At 40.0% G+C, this 20,000-nt stretch overlaps 3 protein-coding genes across 3 annotated transcripts in view; 1 reads left to right on the top strand and 2 right to left on the bottom strand.

The window, feature by feature from the left end:
• LOC137971952 (protein ecdysoneless homolog) overlaps nucleotides 1–20,000 on the bottom strand; it is a 29,458-nt gene that overhangs the window by 3,639 nt on the left and 5,819 nt on the right. Inside the window, exons 5-14 of the mRNA XM_068818701.1 lie at nucleotides 19,675–19,816; nucleotides 18,957–19,007; nucleotides 15,320–15,448; nucleotides 14,292–14,348; nucleotides 14,011–14,082; nucleotides 13,711–13,796; nucleotides 12,392–12,483; nucleotides 11,237–11,361; nucleotides 11,031–11,119; nucleotides 261–328 (exon numbers count right to left, since the gene is read on the bottom strand). Coding sequence (XP_068674802.1) covers nucleotides 261–328; nucleotides 11,031–11,119; nucleotides 11,237–11,361; nucleotides 12,392–12,483; nucleotides 13,711–13,796; nucleotides 14,011–14,082; nucleotides 14,292–14,348; nucleotides 15,320–15,448; nucleotides 18,957–19,007; nucleotides 19,675–19,816 — 911 coding nt within the window. The remainder of the gene's footprint in view (nucleotides 1–260; nucleotides 329–11,030; nucleotides 11,120–11,236; nucleotides 11,362–12,391; nucleotides 12,484–13,710; nucleotides 13,797–14,010; nucleotides 14,083–14,291; nucleotides 14,349–15,319; nucleotides 15,449–18,956; nucleotides 19,008–19,674; nucleotides 19,817–20,000) is intronic.
• On the bottom strand, nucleotides 2,306–3,080 carry LOC137971955 (histone H2B, gonadal-like). Its single transcript, XM_068818704.1, has one exon. It carries the CDS (start codon nucleotides 3,028–3,030, stop codon nucleotides 2,659–2,661), a length of 372 nt encoding a protein of 123 aa, XP_068674805.1. The 5' UTR covers nucleotides 3,031–3,080; the 3' UTR covers nucleotides 2,306–2,658.
• LOC137971954 (histone H2A-like) lies at nucleotides 3,223–4,643 on the top strand. The gene has a single exon (XM_068818703.1). It carries the CDS (start codon nucleotides 3,361–3,363, stop codon nucleotides 3,739–3,741), a length of 381 nt encoding a protein of 126 aa, XP_068674804.1. The 5' UTR covers nucleotides 3,223–3,360; the 3' UTR covers nucleotides 3,742–4,643.

Genomic DNA, 20,000 nt, shown 5'->3' with positions numbered 1-20,000 from the left:
TCGTTTAAACGAACTTTTAGGTTAAGAAGTAACACGTGTTTCGTTGCTCTGATCACGAAGGTAACCCGGTTCCCCTTATTCGGCTATGAATTCCACCTTTGCTCCCTTCTTTTTCCCAATCACTCAAAGTTTGATGTTCTCCAAGACATTTTGTCTTTGTTCCCCTGTTAACTATGTTCCATTGCCGCGTTCCCTCAATAATTAACATACGATCCTTCACATGAGCCATGAACTCTTATTTCTGATCGTTTCCTCCTCACCTAAAAGTTTTCCAACAGTATCCACGAATGAATCAGCATCAAATTCAATGTCGTTCTCTTCACCATCCCTGGAAAGCAAAATTGATTTCTTAATTCCTTATTCCTTTTTTATTTATTAGACCATTTTACGGATAAGGCAGCCATTTTGAAATCCATTATTTCAAATAGCTATTATGGGATTCTAAGGGGGCAAATGCATACTAATTTGCCCCCTTGGAATCCCATAATAGCTATGTGAATGGGAATGCTCACTCGGACAAAATCGCCATCTACTACGTCATCTACGAGCGCGCGCTGTTAGGGGAAAATTTCAGCTATAAACAATGTAGATTGTTTTCTCTTGATTTCTTTACTGTTCTTTTACAGTGATACTTTTATCTGTTTATGTGTATGAATTTCGTTCATGGCCGCTTAACGAATAGTCTCCTTCGCAGCCGACTTTTGGGGTGTCACGCAACGCTCCCCCGAAAGAAACGGCTGCTCACATTGGAACCACATTCCTTTCCCATATATTGTTTAAACAACCAAAGAGGTAAGCCGATTGAGTGTGAGGAAAATCATTCATTGCGATTTTCCGGCGGCCCCATGTAGGTATTTGGATTGCAACGCCGAAAAAATCTCGACCGCCCAAGAAAGAGTATTCATTTTCGGCGGCAATAGTACCCATAATTTTGCAAAAGTATACAGTACTGGAAACTGTTTGTGTATTTGCCTGGTTTCTGGCCGCAGATCGAATCTGTGTTTTGACCTACAATCTTGGACAAATTAAATGGAACTTGAGACCACCCCTCCCCCCAAAGTCAGTGATGGGAAAATGGCGCGTTTTGGCCTTCACGCGGCTTCATCATTGATTTGGGGGTAAGGGGGTATTTCTGTTACATTTTATTCTGTCCAAGATTGCAGGTAAAACCTCATCTACCGTAACAGAAAGCCTTGCTATTGCCTAGGTTTTTTTCAGACGCGGTCAGATTTTGTCTAGACATTTGTTTGCTTTGGTTTCAGCTGTTTTCATGCATAGTGGCAGTTGAGTATACGTGAAATCAATAAAATTTTTTTGCACGTACAGGAAGACTTGATTTTGAAGTCAATAAAAATATCGAATAATGTGATTACATCTACACCCTTTCATTCATTCAGTTCTCTACTTACTATTGCGCTCATGGTCAACGCGGTCGCTTTGAAAACTACAAACAACAGACCTGCATATTTGTGGTGATCAAGCGCATTGATGAAACGAGAGGTATTACTGGTCGAGTCCAACGATACAGTTCCAAAATATGGAACTGTAGCTTTGATTGGCTCAATCCGAGAAAGGAATGTGGTTCCAATGTGAGCAGCCGTTCCTTTCGGGGAGCGTTGGGTGGCATTCTGAAAGACGGCTGCGAAGGAGAGTACTGAACTATTGCTTCTCTCGTCCCCACAGAGCCCACTTTTCTTTCGGTCAGCACCAAGAACACGGACTCTGGCCACAGCCAAAGCAGAAGTCCGCGAATCTTCTGCGCATTCTCAGAAATTTTAAACAATAACGATCGTCAACGGTTACAACCCTATACCATTACCGCAGCTGGGCGTACTTATGGCTGTGGCTAGAGTCCGTGTTCTTGGCGCCCACCAAAAGAAAAGCGTACCGAGGGGAAGGGCATTAGGTTTACTCGAATGAGCCGTGACATATCACGCAATCCACCAGATATTCGGCGGAGAAAATAAAAGATACCGGTAGTCAATTTTGTACTTCGAATCCTAGACTTGCAACAAGTCGATTTCTTACTTAAAGTACTTTCAGCGTCATGCGAGCGACGGACTCACGAAAACGGGCTTTGAGAAAGTCTAAAGTTAGCACTAAAGGGCACTATGAGAATAAGAGCAATATAACAGTTGACATATCTAATTTAAATTAAAAGGCGCACAAAAGACTACTGGACAAGAAGTGGTTTACATTATTGCACCGAAACTTCATAAGGTCGATCTCTAGTTTTTCACAAAAGACTACTGGACAAAAAGTGGTTTACATTATTGCGCCGAAACTTCATTAGGTCGATCTCTAGTTTTTCACTTTCAGGATGCCATTTTTTTAATTTCATTTTTTTTACATCTTGAATAAACTTGTTGCCATTGTCACAAGACGATCAGTGAAATTTTAAAAGGTTGAAACTTCTTTATCTCGCTAAAACAGAAAGATCACATGCTAAGAAAATGCCAAATTCCGACATCTTAAAACTGCGTGTGCGATACATTTGGAGGGATCTTTTCGATCTGCTCTTGAACAAGATTTTGTTAATGATCTCGAAACAGGCAGAGTAAGTCATGCAAAACGTGTCATTCTGTTGATCAATGCTTTTGTGATATTTGGTGGCTCCTAAAGGAGCCGTTGTTTGTTTTGGCGCTAAACTCGACGAGTTTACTTGCTACTGGTGTACTTCGTCACGGCTTTGGTTCCTTCACTGACAGCGTGTTTAGCCAGTTCACCGGGCAAAAGCAGTCTAATGGCGGTCTGAATCTCGCGGGAGCTGATGGTTGACTTCTTGTTGTAATGAGCAAGGCGGGAAGCTTCGCCAGCGATGCGCTCGAAGATGTCGTTGACGAACGAGTTCATGATGCCCATAGCTTTGCTGGAGATACCAGTGTCTGGGTGAACTTGCTTCAACACTTTGTAGATGTAGATCGCATAGCTTTCCTTTCTCTTTCCTCGCCTTTTCTTCTTTCCATCAGCCGCGGCCTTTGCCTTACCAGCTCTCTTCTCGCCTTTCTTTCCAGCAACTTTGGGAGCCATAACTGTAGATCAGAACCGATTGAAATACTTACTACTGCTTGAAGAATTTTGAATTTATACCGAAACTTAGGAGAGATCAATTAACATACGGATCGAAATTCTCGATTTCTGATTGGTGTGACCTTTGACGTTACATTGTCTTTTGCACAATAATAAGAAACGTTTACTTGCGAAACAAAACCTATCAAATTACGAAAACAATGAACATGATTTAATTGGTGCATTTCGATCCTTCCTGCAAAAGAAAGTATTATTAATATTGTCCTTCGCCTCCACTTAGTTTCATTTTTCCTCTGTTTTTCGATTGAAGAACTGATCCGATAGTTCAACATGTCTGGTCGCGGTAAAGGCAAAGCAAAGGGCACCAAGTCTAAGACCCGCTCATCTCGAGCAGGGCTTCAGTTCCCCGTTGGTCGTATCCATCGTCTTCTTCGCAAAGGCAACTATGCTGAGCGTGTTGGCGCCGGTGCTCCTGTGTACTTGGCAGCCGTCTTGGAATATCTGAGCGCGGAGATTCTTGAGTTGGCGGGCAACGCTGCTCGTGACAACAAAAAGACAAGAATCATTCCCCGTCACCTTCAGCTTGCTGTGCGTAATGATGAAGAGCTGAACAAACTCTTGGCTGGAGTAACAATCGCGCAAGGAGGTGTTCTGCCCAACATCCAAGCTGTTCTTTTACCCAAGAAGACCGAGAAGAAACCAAAAGCTTAACTTAAGCTTTCAAAATAACACAACGGCTCCTCTAGGAGCCACCAAATGATAAAGAAAGTCATGACCAACAACATACTGAAAGGGACACTGTCATCTTAAATTTCCTGTTTTTATGTCAAAACTGGCTAAAAATCTAAATTAGTTCTCTAGCTCACACATAACATTCCTGACAACTCACTGAGACGATACGCAATATAATATGGCACAAAGAGCTATTCGTATTTAACTTTTGGCGACTTTCAGAGGACAACGTATCCAAACTTGAAAAAACGGGGGAAATTTTTAGAAGTTTCATCCCTCCATCCTTGGCTGCAAACAAAGAATAGCTTCAGTGCACTTCAATGGCCATTGGCAACTAAACTACATCATTATTTTTTGGTCTTCATTAATGCAAACACGTGCTTTAAGAGTGCTTTGAATTTTGACTAAAATAGCGTTCTTACAAAACTTGGTGACATTCTGAAGATTTTGAAAACTTGCCACACATTTTAAAAAATGGCGTAATGTGAATCAAACAGGCCAAGAAAGATGGACTTTCAAAAGAAACTTCCGTGCTACGTCGGAAACTGTTGACCTTTCAAAAAATATCACTCATGGTTTTGCGGTTGACTGGCTAGACACAATCTTCAGAAATCAGTGAAGTATCTCATTCGATAGAAATAGCATTGATATGGGGAAAGATGTCAAAAACGTTCAAAACAACTGGAGATCCGTTGCAAGGGCAATAAGGACGCTCATAAAGTGATTCAACCTATTTCACACAGGAAGTTACTGTCATGGAAAAATTATGCAACGGCAAAGAACGAATCCCCCCTAAAAAAAAATAGCTTCCCTTGACCACTGATTTTTATTGGTTGTGACTTTTGAATAATTTGGTGGCTCCTAAAGGAGCCGTTGGTTGGTAAAGACGGCGCAGTTTTATCCGCCAAATCCGTACAAAGTGCGTCCCTGTCGTTTCAGAGCGTACACCACATCCATGGCTGTCACAGTCTTGCGCTTGGCGTGCTCGGTGTATGTCACAGCATCACGGATGACATTCTCAAGGAATACTTTGAGAACACCACGAGTCTCCTCATAAATTAGACCAGAGATTCGCTTGACTCCCCCTCGGCGAGCAAGACGACGAATAGCTGGCTTGGTGATGCCTTGGATGTTATCACGAAGGATTTTACGGTGACGCTTAGCGCCTCCTTTTCCGAGACCTTTACCTCCTTTGCCGCGACCAGACATGGCTACGATTCTGTGTGTTGACAAATGACGTCCAAAATGTAATTCATTTGGTTTATGAAGAGAAGTCCGACCTCTAAGGAAACCTAAAAAAATCCTTATTGGGCCATCAAAGAGAATACACTCCAAAGGTCAAATTGATTGACATTAGCATATACAGTTCTTTTACACGGAAGGTTGACCCTTACACGATCGAAAGGAGTCAAATAAGCTACTCAATCTCTTGAAAGATAAATTTTGTAACGTTTCCCACCAATTCAAGTTATGAGAGTTTGTAGGTTTTTCTCCCACTGCGACGAAATCCATTCAAAAGACATTGCAGTAAAAACATTGTACGAAGAAAGCCAATAACATAACTTCATTTTTAGCCAATCAGAAACTAGCCCGCGACATATAAAGCATTTGCTAGAGTCCAATAGGCATACTTCAACAACGATTTGTTATTAGTTTGACGAGAATGGCTCGTACAAAACAAACGGCTCGTAAATCTACCGGTGGAAAAGCTCCACGCAAACAACTCGCGACAAAGGCTGCTCGTAAGAGTGCGCCTGCTACTGGTGGAGTCAAGAAACCTCATCGTTACAGGCCCGGAACAGTCGCTCTTCGTGAGATCCGTCGTTACCAAAAATCCACCGAGCTGTTGATCCGGAAGCTACCCTTCCAGCGTCTTGTTCGTGAAATCGCTCAAGATTTCAAGACTGATCTACGCTTCCAGAGTTCTGCTGTGATGGCTCTTCAAGAAGCAAGTGAAGCTTATCTGGTTGGTCTTTTTGAAGATACGAACTTGTGCGCTATTCACGCCAAGCGAGTCACTATTATGCCCAAAGACATTCAGTTGGCCCGTCGAATCCGCGGGGAGCGAGCATAAATGGCTTCGATTACTGATAAAACAAACGGCTCCTTTAGGAGCCACCAAATTAATAAAAGCAATGACCAATATCCTATGACATAAAAAGGAAAAATGAACCTACTTATAGAAAAACGATATTCCCAACGAACGGGTCATTGATTAAGAAATACGGCTTTATTCATTGCAAGAGAGCTAACTTTGCTCCATATGTCTACGCTCTCTGACGACGAATCTCTGAGAGAAAGAAATTATATGTTGCTCCCTTCCAAAGAAACGAAGGAGCCCGCCAAAAAATCTAAAATTGATTAAAAATTGTGTCTAGATACCCGGCAGCCGGGAAGTGCTTTCACAAAACTAGATACCCGGCAGTAAGAAATTTTGACCAATTTTCTCCAAATAGCTCGCTTAATTCCTCTAAGAACATAAGATATTTGTTTAGAAATCTCCAGCGATTATAAATATTGCCTTGGGTTAAAAGCAGAAGCGACTGTTGAGCTTGGGCATAGAATGAAATCTCATTGTTTTTGACACTGAGAAAATATTCAAGTTCTGACACACTAAGTCAACTCCTGATGAATATCCACAGAAATTACCAACGAAACCTCACCAGAGTATTTAGTGTTTGTTCAGAAATGCCAAGCGATTCTAAATAAAGGTTTCGTAATGTTGTGGACAAATTCTCCGCGCTTGCATTAAAGCATATCATTTAGAATCTTGACTCACGGGTACGGTTTTCAAAATACTAGATGCCCGGCAGTCGGAAATTCGCGTCCAATTTACACGAAATACCTCATTTACTTTGTTGAGTGAAAACACCAGGAAGTTGTTTAGAACACTCAAGCGATTTCAAACACTGCTTTTGGTCAAAATTTCTGACTGCCGGGTATCTAGTTTTTTGAAAGCACTTCCCGGCTGCCGGGTATCTAGACACGTCGTTGATTAAATACGTCGCGAAATCAGAGACCTTCGCTGTGACCAAACAGAATTAACGAAGACGATACAGTCAGCAGCCAAAAGGAAAACTGACAAGGAAGAAGCCTAAAATCAATTTTAAATTTATGCGGTCCTTTCTTCACAAACCGTACACAAACAGGTCGGCTTTTTATTATATACCCCGGTAATCAACGCATTTATATCTTTGATGTGCGAGACAATGCGGTGGAGTAACGTAACGCAACACTCCTTTGCACACACTACGTGACACCTACGTCACGATACAAAGGCAGATCTATGTTATAAGTGAATGAAGAGGGTAGCTTCTAAAGAAACTGTGGTGCTGCGTCGGTGGGGAAGTAGTATACAGAAATTTGGTTTTATCAACGGAGTTGATAATGTAAATTGGCCACCGTACAGAGATTCTGAAAGCTAACATTTCGAGCGTTAGCCCTTCGTCAGAGCGAATCCACGCTCTGACGAAGGGCTAACCCTTGAAACGTCAGCTTTCAGAATCTCTGTACGGTGGCCAATTTACAACGTCAGCTTTCAGAATCTCTGTACGGTGGCCAATTTACATTATCAACTCCGTTGATAAAACCAAATTCATGTTATAAGCTGGGGGGGGGGGGGGGGGGAACTCCTATATGAAACAGACGGGGATGCTCGTCGGAAATTTTGAATTTAACCCCTAAAGGAGACCAATCAAGGCGTGGCTTAAGCAAATTTTGACCCCTAAAAGAGACCGTTTAAAAACACAAAAATACGACACGCAATGAGTTTTAATGATAAAAAGGCATAATCATCGAATGCTTTTATCTAAAAAGACAATTTAAAAGGAAATTTGACTTCTGTTTTTCTTCGCGTAATTCTGTGTTACTTCGCGGAACCCTAAACGAGACCTTGGTGGCATAAAATATCGGCGCTTTGCCCGGAACACCCTAAGCGTGAGTGAGTGAAGATTTGTAGGCCTGCAGCGCGTGCATGATTTACGAAACTAATGTACGGTTTTCTTGAATTACAACAATTGATGTTTGTTTGCGTCCCATTTGTCGCCTTTTCCATATCTCAATTTTCTTAATGAAAACAGAATGAAAACTGTTTGAGTACGTTATTGTGAAATTAACAAGACATATTTAAATTGATTCACCAATCGACCATAATATTTTTACTCTCAGAGACCAGGTCGACGAGATCTTTTAGTCATTAAGTGCAAGTTTAAGTTTGGCAACATTACTTTAATTTTGTTGATAGGTAAACATGTAGAGTATATCGGCTAGTCTGTGTCTGTTGATTTCACTGGTAGCATCTTTCTTCTGTTGTATTTATTCACACAATTTTTCGCTCCACTTTTCTTTTAAAAAATTATATCTGTATGAAGAAATAAAGAAGCGGAAGCCGCCTGTGTGTTAGGTGAGAGGGAAAACAAAGCTGAAAAGCCTCCTCAAATCCTCATGTCATTTAACAGCCGCACCGGAAAATAACCGGGTGAAATACGAAAATAAACAGGTGTGTTGGAAGCGCGCTTGAATTTCAACAAATGAGCCCCACAATCAGCAAGAACTTGTGACGCTGATGAATAATAAAGCAGTTTCTATTTCCAAAACGATGGAATTACCCGGTGATAAATATCTTCGTCTAGGAGAGTAAGTTTTTGACTTTGCAGAAAGAATGGTCAACCTCCAGAGTTGGACGATTGTGCCGGATCTTTGTGTTGAAATCACACATTTCTTGTTGACTTTTATAACACTTGAAAGAAACAAAAACTAACTAACTAAACAACAAGCCCGTGTCTTGTCGTCACTTTGCCACAGATGTATCCACTTGTTAGTAACACGCAAGGTAACTTGATCACAGGCGGCCGCTGAAATCGATGTCACTTTCGATTTTGCGATTTACTTGTGCAGGCAAAAGAACAATAGAAAAATTGAACGTTGCAAAAATCTCCCAAAATGTTTTTCGCTGATTGTAAGTTTTTATATTCGCGAAACAAAATTATGTTGTTTTCAAGTCGTAAAGTTTGTTGCTGATGGCAATTTTTTCATTCTCGATCGACACTTCCTAAAAACTTCCTTGTGCTCTTCCTTAAGACTGTGTTTTAATATTTATTTACTTTTGCATCAATAGTTGTTTCGCATAAAGCAGGGTAACAAAATCTGTACCGCGCTTAGTTCGCCATTGTGAGAGTTAAAATATAATTTTCCGCCCTATGTTTCACGGTTCACATCAAACCCTTTTAGAAAGAACCTTGACCATAAATAATGAAGCAAAAAAGAGACAACAAGCTTTCATTAAAACAATTCTTCACTGTCATATTTCCAAATTACCAGACAACTAAGATGCGACTTGAGTAACCACTGTGATGCATTCAAGGCGTTCGATTCCTTCACTGTTTGTTAAATCCACGGAAACTGTTTTTTTTTTTTCACCACAGCAAACTTTATCCTCCGTAGCTTTCATTGCGTGTCAAAAACAGTAGTTTTCCTTGATAGCAAACCCAATTTACAGGGTCCGAAATTGCGCCTTCCTGGTCGCCAATGCGACTAAAAATTTAGTACTGGCGACCAGAATTTCACAACTGCCTTCAAAAGCGAAAAATAATGCTTCACACATACACATAGCTGTTCCAGGCTCTCAGATAGTCAAGAAAACGAAAAGAACTGCGTGTGAAAAGCGAGTGGGGGCTTGGGTCGCTTCGACCCAAGCCCCCACTCGCTTTTCACACGCAGATCTATTTGTTTTCTCGACTATCTGAGAGCCTGGAACAGGCTAACATACACAAGACCGCGCGGTCGTTGCTTTCTGGTATCCATAAAGAAGTTCAAAACGTGCATTTTCAAGCAAGCGAAAATTTTTGGCGACCCCAACTTGCCAACTGGCGACTGAAAAACAGTTGGTGCCGATATAAAAAAGTTAATTTCGGACCCTGCCAAAAAGTGTAAGCTGTGGAGAGTACCAACAATTTTTGTGTCCCGATGACATAGCTCGTAGACAATGTTAATTGTTTATACCAACTCTGGCAGCGATGACTTGAACTATGTGCCTGAAAACCCCGGGGATAGATTCCAAACATTTTAAATTAAATGAATGATTTTGGTGAATTCACTCCCTTCTACAGTAAAAGAAAATAATCCGTGATGTGACCTTGTCCGTTCTGATCGGCTAAAGTACTTCGCTTTTCGTTTTACGGAAATCAGGTGAAGACCGATCAAAACGAAGACAATAGTGGCAAACGTCAGATTGAAATTTGCGCGGCTTTGCCAAAAGTCGAAGAAATGAAGAGAGGATTTTTTTTTTCTCAATGGTGACTCGAGGATACTCTTTGCAGGAGTCAAACCTTCGCCCTTCCGATTACTAGTTCGGATGCTCTAACACTAGAGAGATTTCTTTTAATTTTTCGATGTTGACTCGGGAATAATCGGAAAAATCCGAGTGCTCCTTTGCAGGAGTCGAAACCTACGACCTTCCGATTACTAGTTCGGATGCTCTAACACTGGAGAGATTTCTTTTAATTTTTCGATGTTGACTCGGGGATAATCGGAAAAATCCGAGTGCTCCTTTGCAGGAGGGCAACAAACAACATTCCGGTTGCAAGTTCGAATGATCTACCACTGAGCTGTAGAACACTTGGGGTTAACAGAAATAGCAAGAACGCGCCGTTGTTTTAGTCCTAGCAATATAACGCGACAATTGTCATCTGAACCGAGTTTAATGACCTATGCTCCCGTGACCCTCCAACAGCTCAGTGGTATTAGAATCCGAAATACAAATCGGCCGGCCGGAAGTTCGACTCGGCTGCTTAAGGAGCACACAAAAATATGGTTTTATCGACGGAGTTGATAATGTAAATTGGCCACCGTACAGAGATTCTAAAAGCTGACGTTTCGAGCGTTAGCCCTTCGTCACGAAGGGCTAACGCTCGAAACGTCAGCTTTCAACTCCGTCGATAAAACTAAATTTTTGTATACTACTTCCCCACCGACGCAGCACCGCAGTTTCTTTGGAAAATACCCCCTTCATGCTTAAGGAGCACTGGGGTGTTTTCCGAGTATCCCAGAATCACAACTTCCATCTCACTGAGATTCAGTCAAAGAAAGTTGTTTGATTTCAGCTCAGTTTTTGCCTGTTCGCTACAGACCTTGACTAAATTGTCAAAAGAGAGACGGAGACAAGACAGGATGAAAGAACCTTGAAGGCTTTATGAAAAGCACAAGCATATTGTTTGCCGCTATACATAACCGCCATGGTACATCTCGGCACTGACACGACTAATCCTTACCCTGGAAATTCTGCTCCTTCGTAGCTAGAAACCTTGTCCACGAATGACTTTAAACTGCGTGTTACTGAATCCAAGTCCACTGATGTTTCCTATTAGAAATAAAAAAAACAGAACAGGATACAAACGGGAAGAATTAAAGACCAAACAAATTCGGAAAAAATGTTTTTTCAAAAGCATGGAAGTAATGACTTTTACAAAGCACTTACTCCCTTTTGTTCATTATTTTGAGCATGGGTTTCGCATTGAGTTTCATTCATCGACGAGTTTGGATCACTGTATTGTGAAAGTATCCCTTGTAAATCTTCTTCTGACAAATTTAACCAACTGTCATCTGCACATAATTTAATTCAAAATAAGATTCATTATTCACAAATCTCACGGTTTTTAAAAGCAACCAATGTGTTCTGTCATGAAAGCAAAAATAAGAACTTGTGCCACAAAGATACAGTTGAGCGATGATTTAAAAAGGTGTCGATAATCTGGAGAATCCAGAAATGAAGTGTTAGCAAACCTCAAGAGAAAGCTAACCATTTTAAAATCAAGCACTAGACTTAACCACTATTCAGCAATGATTTTATATATAGTAATAAGTGTTGGCAAATAATCGGCACAATTGTCAGCCACGCCCCAGTTGTTCAAAAGGTGGATAGCGCTATCCGCGGAATAAATTAGTATCCAGTGGATAAGTAATGGCGAAATCAATTGCGCTATCCAATGGATAGTGATTTATCCGCTGGATAGCGCTACGGTTGTTCAAAAGGAGGATAACGCTATCCACCGGATAAACACTAGCAAAACCAATTGAATTGGATAATGATTTATCCGGCGGATAGCGCCATCCATCGTTTGAACAACTGGGGCCAGATCTTTAGTGGTTAAGTGGACAAAAACAGTTCCTTCAAAGTGGGTGCTCCGGGTTCAAATCCTGTCCAGGAATGCAACTTTTAATTTTTTTCTTTTCATCTGCTACCACAAGTCCTGGGACATAGTAATCTAAAGTGACGATAAGTCATTCTAGAGAAAATTAGGAATTGTCGATAATCGTCATTTGAGAGGCAGAGGACATGTTATTTTCCCTGGGAGCCTAGAACAGTCTAGGTGTCTGCGACAGACAATTGCTTAAATTGTCCGGATAATTGCGAGGATCACTTCTCTCTTTCGTAATAAGTTAAGCGTTAGGGTTAATGCACCTTCATGCATATTATCGTTTTGTTAATTTTCTACATTCGAAGACACAACCGATGAGCAAGGATACACTTGTGATGCTTACTACCATCACCTTGCATCTAATTACACACACCTCTTAACTTAATTATGAAAATACAATATAATATTACTAATGTCCCTCATCTTCTTCTTACCATCTGCTGGGAGCAAGTCTTCATTTTTCATATTTTCCACATCAATGATTGCATCTTTCAAGATTCTCAAAATAGTTTCTCCAGGATCAGGTCTGAAAAATAAAAATGACTTGCTGGCAAAATCCAAGACTACTGTGTGGTTACAAAATGTGACACAAGAAATGATTTGTTCGTTTCTTTGATATGTACAGTAAAATCCGGCTATGATACTGGAAACACTGATGAATACCATGAGTGGTGACACTCATTTAATCATTCTCTTATTTCTTCATTCTTCTATACATCCATTCTGTCAGTCTCTCATTCAATCATTCAATCATACATTCATTAATTCCTTCCATCAGTCAGTCAGTCAAACTATGTAGGGAATAAAATAAAATTGAATAGAATGGATAGCTTTTCTAATCTTCCTTTCTTGCAGTCTCGGGGACTGAATTGTGAAGGGCGCAGCTCACGACACGGGGCCAAAGCATCGATAAGGAGACTCTGGCAGCAGCTTTACTGACCCTGTAGGATCTCGCAGCACAGTCCCACAGCCAGATGTAATTAGCTGTGAGTAAATTTTGGTGAGGGAGGAAAACCGGAGTGTCTGGGGAAAACCGTTGAGTGAGGTTGAGAAGGACTGTAGCTCAACAGCCCACATGCAACCACAGACATGGTTCATGACCAATGCATCAGCTTGACTCCCTGGAGTATAGGGCATACATTATTTACCATATGGTCACCTTCCCAGGTATTAATCCCATCCAAGACATGACAAGAAGGCCGCCCGCCATCGAAGGCAACCCGAAGGCTGCTTTTTTTTTTAGCTTCTAGCATAATTTACGGCAGGGCTGGGCACTTCTCCAATCCCGTTTGATGCACCACAAATGGAAAGCTGAGTGAGCTTTGGAGCTCTAACGCGAAGTGCTAAGACGCAGTCCGTGAGCGATATCCACTACACTAAAAACGCATTCTGTCCAAGACCCCATCCAAGAGGACTTGACTTCAGTGAATAAACGGGAAGCAGTGTTTTCCTTTGGGCAAGTCATACACCTTGTACAGTACACAAAAAATCGTTTAACAGTTTAAATTCCTAGAAGAGAGTTTCAAAACTTCCAACAGTTTCAGCTTCCAACCACTTATACAGATGAGCCTATAATTTTCAATAACATACCTTTTTTTTTTCATATTAAGGTTCTCATTGGTATTTAACCAACCTCTACCAGCTGAGCTAAAATCCAGGACCCCCTGAATGCTAATCAGAACCCCATTGGTGGGAAATTAGGGAAATTCATCGCTAACACAATATTGCTTCGGTGAGAAAATTAGTCACTTACCTGTTTTCAGCACCAAATTGTTCACTGAATTGCTGTTGTGCTTTCTTTAGAAGCTCTTGATACAATCTCGAGCCATTAACTTCACCCTAATAGGACATAATATATATTGATGCCAACAAATAATTATTGTTAATGATAACAAAGCTTGTCCAAAAAAAACAGGGATGAAAAATGCTACAAGAAGTTTACAAGTCAATGCTATCAACTCGATGAAATCAAGTATTTTTTATTTGAGAGGACATAACAACATTTATTTAAGTAACATTTTACTGTAAATACTGAGTGGCAAAAACTACTTACCCTGAAATAGCCTTGTTCTATCAGACAAGCTAAAAACGTTTCCCACAATGGACCCTTGGAAACACAGTTTTCCTGTTAATAAGAGAAAACGGGATTAAATTGAACAGTTTGCTTGTACGAGATTTGAAAACAACACTTCAACCTCTAACCAATCAAAATCTCTCAAGAACTATCAAAATCATCAAGAAGTTAAATCAGAGAATTGTGAAATGCCATCACTGTCTCAATGATATCAGATGCACTGCTTTGGAATTAAATTTAATGATAATAATTATCATTACCTTCGAAATAACTTCATTTTTTACACTTCTCGCACACAAGATCTGAAAGCCACAAGCCTTTGAAGAGAGAAGAATATCTTACTTTATTATATACGCACCAATGAAATACCAAGTGAGCTTTCACGCGAAAACATGATATCTTCACACATGAAGAATCATGATAAGATGTTATCTTCACACGTGAAAGGATCACTGTTGCTTTGGTTGCATACAAAAATCGCAACTTTTGATTTGTGATGAAGCTGACAATATAGGTGACCAATAGTGAAACAAGGGCAATTTACTAAACCATGTGGATGAAGTTAAACTGAAATATGGGAAAAGAACCACTCACAAGGTGCCACTGTAAAATGTAAGTCTAAGTCTGAGTAACAGATATTTTATTACAAACGCCATATTCCTCAAAAATGCCAGGACGTGGATCAGAGAAAAAAAGTCCAGGACAATGTTCTTAAGTTCAGTTCTTCTAAATGGCTCAAAATCCCACATGTAGCTTGTTCATTTTTATACACCGGGCCATTGAATTGGTTTCAAAAAAAGTTATACACTGGATTGTGAGTGATTTGCCTAGCTCCAATATTATTGTTCAAATGGTTGATAGTGATTCATCAAGTAGACAGCACAATTTAATTCTTAACAGTAAACAAGCATTAGGCCAGGACCATTCAAGGTTCAGCTGGTATCATTCATACTGCTGCCATTAAAAGGTGGTGAAATTTGGATCCCCTTGAGTCAGGGTCGGCCAGGGGGGATAGTAATATACCAGTATACCCGAAAAAAATTCGCCAAAATGCCCAAAAATACCCAAAATTCATCCAAACATACCCAAAATTAATGGAAGCATTGTATACTGTATACCTGAAATTCAAAGAAAGTGATATACCGAATACCCGTATTTAAGCTGCAATATACTGTACACCCGATTTAAAAAGTCCCTGTATACCGTATACCCAAAAACCCTGCCCGACCCTACTGAGTGAATGATTTAATAATTTGGAAACCAACACTTTCCATGTCCTTTTACTTACCAATTTGTGACCCAGCTCATGAGCTTTGAATTGAGGATGAGAGGCAGGGGGTAAAGTCCATTGTGATCGCATGTCTGGTTTGAATGGTTGCTGGGATAACTGCGCATACAGACAACGAGTAAAACGTATCTGAAACGGATAAATGATCCTTTTGAAAAAATATGGTAAAGCACTCTAACAACATTTTTCCTGCAGATTATCTTTTCAAAGGCTGAAGGTAAAACATCTGTGATGATGCATGTAATGTTTAACACATTTTTTGGTTTTATGCTATAATAGTGACAGTAATAAGATTGGCTGAGGATTTAGAATGTTACATGTACTTGGTTAGCAAACAAAATCAAGAGAAGAAGAATAATTTTATTATTTTGCACACTAAAAATGGAACAATTTAAATTTAAATCATTATGAGAAAGGCCAGCTCTTCAAAGCCTAAAACAAAGAGGTAGAGTGCCTGAGTCATGAAATGGAATCCAGTTTCAAGTCTCACACCCCATCACAGTAGTTTGAAGCATTCTTCTCACTCTTGTATTTCACACAGCTTTCTTGTTGTTGTTTTTTTCCTTCTTTTTCGTCTTAATATAAAAAGAAGCTGAAGGTAGTCCACAGTACCGCTCAAAGGTAAGTTGACAGTCATTCGCGAGTCGCGAAACTCGACTCGAGACTCCATTCTCGATCCTCAAAGATTTCGAGAATCGAGTGTTGAGTCGAGTTTTGCAACTTGTGAGTTAATTCTTTTAAGTTTCAAGTCACAAAAAATAATGAGCTTGATGCTTCAATGATCTCTCGAGAAAGCGCACTTTTGAGTTGTATACGCGTCGAAAAAGTAAAACAGATATCAAGAGCGAGTAGTTCTGTTGAAGAAATATGCACACAGTTTCTGTCGTTCCTTTCCTCAAAGGATCAATGTTGCGATTGTTTACAAAACGGCTCTCTTCACAACCGACTTGAACATGCTCGCTTGACATAACACTTGAAACCTGCAGCTTTTTTGACCCCTATAATAAGCATTATCGATCATTGATTTTAAGGAAAGAGAATGTAATGCCTCGAGCAAGCGATCTCAAATTTTGTGTATTTTTTCTATGGCAGTTAAGTAAAAAGAGAAGCCTGTTGTTGCCCACAACTCAGTTGAATTTAAAGTTTCGATGGAATATGAGCACTCATCCTTTTAACCACAGAACCAACGCGTGGGCAGTTGCATTACGGGATTGTAAATGTTTCAAGTTTCACTTATGCAGCAGGTCTTTTCTATGGGTAACAGGTAACGGGCAACAGGTAACAGGTACCAGGTACCAAGTAATGGGTAACAGGTAATGTGTAACAGGTAACGGGTAACGGGTAACAGGTCATGGGTAACAGGTACATGTAACACATAACAGGTAATGGGTAACAAGTAACAGGTAAGGGGTAACAGGAAATGTGTAACAGGTAACAGGTAACAGGTAACAGGTCATGGGTAACAGGTAACAGGTAACACTTAACATGTAAAACGTAATAGGTAACAGGTAACAGATAACAGGCAACGGGTAACGGGTAATAGGTAACAGGTAACAGATAACAGGAAACTGTTTCGTGATGGGACTAAGCTCGTGTTCAGGTACCGTAAAATCGAGTCGCAATTCCATTGCACTGCTGCCGTCGAATCGAAGACTCGTTAAACAACCATAAAAGGAACTCAAGACGGCAGTGAAAGAGAACTGGGCAGCCGAGACCGGCGAAAGGCCTCGAATATAAGATTTTGCTGCCATAAGCATAATTATTTGGTAAGTTACTACTTTGGATTTCCAATAGAACACAAATTCCAAAGGCCAAGGCAGAAGAGATTTTGGACAATATTTACGTTCCCACATTAGGTGACACCTTAAACATTCCAACGTGTTGAAATTTTACCATTCGGTGACTCCATTCCAGAAAAACTCTTCCTTGACTTTACTTTACTTTGCACTATTTAAGCTTTGCACTATTTTGTACTATTTAAACACAGTCAAACCTTTATTAGTTATAGTACACTAGCTATAGTACAATAATGTTAGTACTTAGTTAAAACAGTAAAACTACTGTTTTACAAGGTTGCCATGCACGTGTGGGAGCCTGATCATTCGTTTTCATAAAATCGATTGATTTCCCTTTTAAAACTACATTTCCTGATGCTTTTTTACTGGAGCTGCCAACACAAATGCCTGTGTTTTTTGTTAAGATTAAAGTTTATAGCTGCATTCTTTTTCAGGGCTAGGGTTAGTACTCAATACCCAACAAAAAAAAAATGGTTAAAAAAAAAATTGCTGTAAGCCTTTGAGATAACTACCAATAACAGCAACTGAACTTTTGCAAAAGAATCGTTTTTCTTCGGACTTTTCGACGCACGGATCCTTTCAGTGAAACAAGGGATCGCAAAACCCAGTACCTATTATGCCGGCAGAGATTACCCGGTTACCCGCCACCCCTTACTTGTTACCTGTTTTCTGTTACCCGTTATCTGCTACCCGTTAATCTGTTACCCATTACCCATTACCCGTTACCCATTACCCGTAGAAAAGACCTGCCGTTCGCTTACAATGACATATGCAAATTTCACATGCGGACGAAGTTGTCCTCAAGCAGATGTCACACAATGCTCTGACTCTCGATTACAGTTATTTCAATTATTCTTACTATTTACGAAATCATCAGAGAATATTTCAAAAGTAAGAATCGTAGCTTCTAGTGTGTAGGGACAAATCAGATACTGCAGGCATATTTACAAGTGCTCAAAAATGTAACTGTGAAAGTGCATGCACAAGCCTTGCGGTCTGCGCTGGTTCGTTTCGATACACTGCCTCTTCACCATGCAATACCATACGTCATGTTTGAGATATAATGGACGCACGATTTGTGTCAGTTCATGCGCATGGTAAATGTATCTGACAAGTTTTGATATAACATGCGAATGAAGATTTTTACCTTAGTTTACTCGATTGCGTAGTGGTGTTGGCCTAATACAGCAATAATTTCATAATATTATACAGGTATGAGTTCCGCTTTTGATTCTCCAAAACGAGCAAGCAAAATTGCAACTATAACTGACCAATCATCTTTTATGTTATAAAGTTTCAGTTTTTGTCATGTTGGGAAAGACATAGTACTGTATTCGGAATTCCAGTTACAATGCCGACTTTTGAACGAGGCTCCTTATTACTCTGATAAATTACATGTCTGTGGTCATTTTTGCCTGGCTTTGTGCCCGGCCCTGATGGAATGCATCAGAAACCTGTGTATTTTTTTCAGAACAAGTGAACAAATAAGATGACAAGGTTTTTATTCTACATGCAGAATGATAATGAAGATACTATTTTTCTCGTGGGCAAAGAACATTGAAAGCTTGCTTAAAGTCGAAATGAATATTGTGTACAAAGGTTCCATTAGTGGAATTGTTCATTTCTTCAAGACAAAAGTCACTTTCTTAAGTTCTTTTCAAGTTTATGCATATTCCAAAGTTCATCTTTCTGGACTCTCGATTCTCGAGCCTTGATTCTTGCGTCTTGACCTTCATGACGCGAGAATGGAGTTTCGAGGATCGAGTCGAGGCTGTCAACTTACCTTTGAGCGGTACTACATACAATCCCAAAAATTGCATCAAAGCATACACAACACAAACCCTGGCCATCAGCATTGTTTTTAGACTAAAATGCTCCATCCTTCTGCAATCCTGTTGAAAATGTTAAAGATAAACTATTAGGAAAGTGGAATACCAACAGTTAGTATCAACCAGTAAAGGTAGTCTGCACTTCAGGTATACAATTAGGGGTAACCATCATGAAATTTCCCTTCCAGTTACCAAGCTGTCATTGAATTATTTCCATCACCTTCCTCCCCTTCAAGAATGCAAGATAGTGACAGAACATGTGTTTGGTGAGGAGCAAACACAAACCGATCAGCCAAAATAAATCTGCATAATTCTAGGATCCTTGGCTAGATCTGCATGAAAAAATAAATAATCTTCAAAAGATATTATTAACCCTTTAAGCCCCGAGGGGTTCCCCATTGACGAGTAAAATCGTCTGGGCCGTTAGACAGAGTAAAATCTATAAGTGCCATTTGGCACCATCGGGGCTGAAAGGGTTAAAAGGGGACATAGTTTTTTCACGCTGTTAGCTTAACCCTTTAAGCCCCGAGGGGCTCCCCATTGACGAGTAAAATCGTCTGGCGTTAGACAGAGTAAAATCTATAAGTGCCATTTGGCACCATCGGGGCTGAAAGGGTTAACAAAGATCCTCACCTAAAGGACTCAGTTTATGGTGGGAATATTTTACAGTCAAACTATTACATTCTAACCAAACGTATGTGTCTAAAGTCAATATACTGAATACACAAACCTTTAAATCCGCAGAATCCCGTTCATAAAATGCCTGAACAATAGGGCTGATCAAAGACGGCTTTTCATCCAGAACATATTTCACTTCTGCTGGGACATAACAATGGGCATGATGGAAGATATTTTGAGAATGCTTGGCAAGTCTGTAGGGGCAACACAGTATTGTGTTAAGAATTGGTTCAAAAAAGTCATTCTGGAGAATTATCATTATTATTATTATTATTATTATTATTATTATTATTATTATTATTATTATTATTAAATTCTCTCCAGTTGTCGGGTGTTCTACTGGGTAATGTTGATTGTGTCTCAGCAACTCCCCGTAGC

The sequence above is a fragment of the Montipora foliosa genome, chromosome 9, assembly GCF_036669935.1.
Source record: "Montipora foliosa isolate CH-2021 chromosome 9, ASM3666993v2, whole genome shotgun sequence".
Taxonomy (NCBI): Eukaryota; Metazoa; Cnidaria; class Anthozoa; order Scleractinia; family Acroporidae; genus Montipora; species Montipora foliosa.
This window is presented reverse-complemented; position numbering and strand designations above follow the sequence as displayed.

Excerpts from the sequence above, each read along its gene's own strand:
- LOC137971955 (XM_068818704.1), bottom strand. The coding sequence starts at position 3,030 with ATGGCTCCCAAAGTTGCTGGAAAGAAAGGCGAGAAGAGAGCTGGTAAG.
- LOC137971954 (XM_068818703.1), top strand. The coding sequence starts at position 3,361 with ATGTCTGGTCGCGGTAAAGGCAAAGCAAAGGGCACCAAGTCTAAGACC.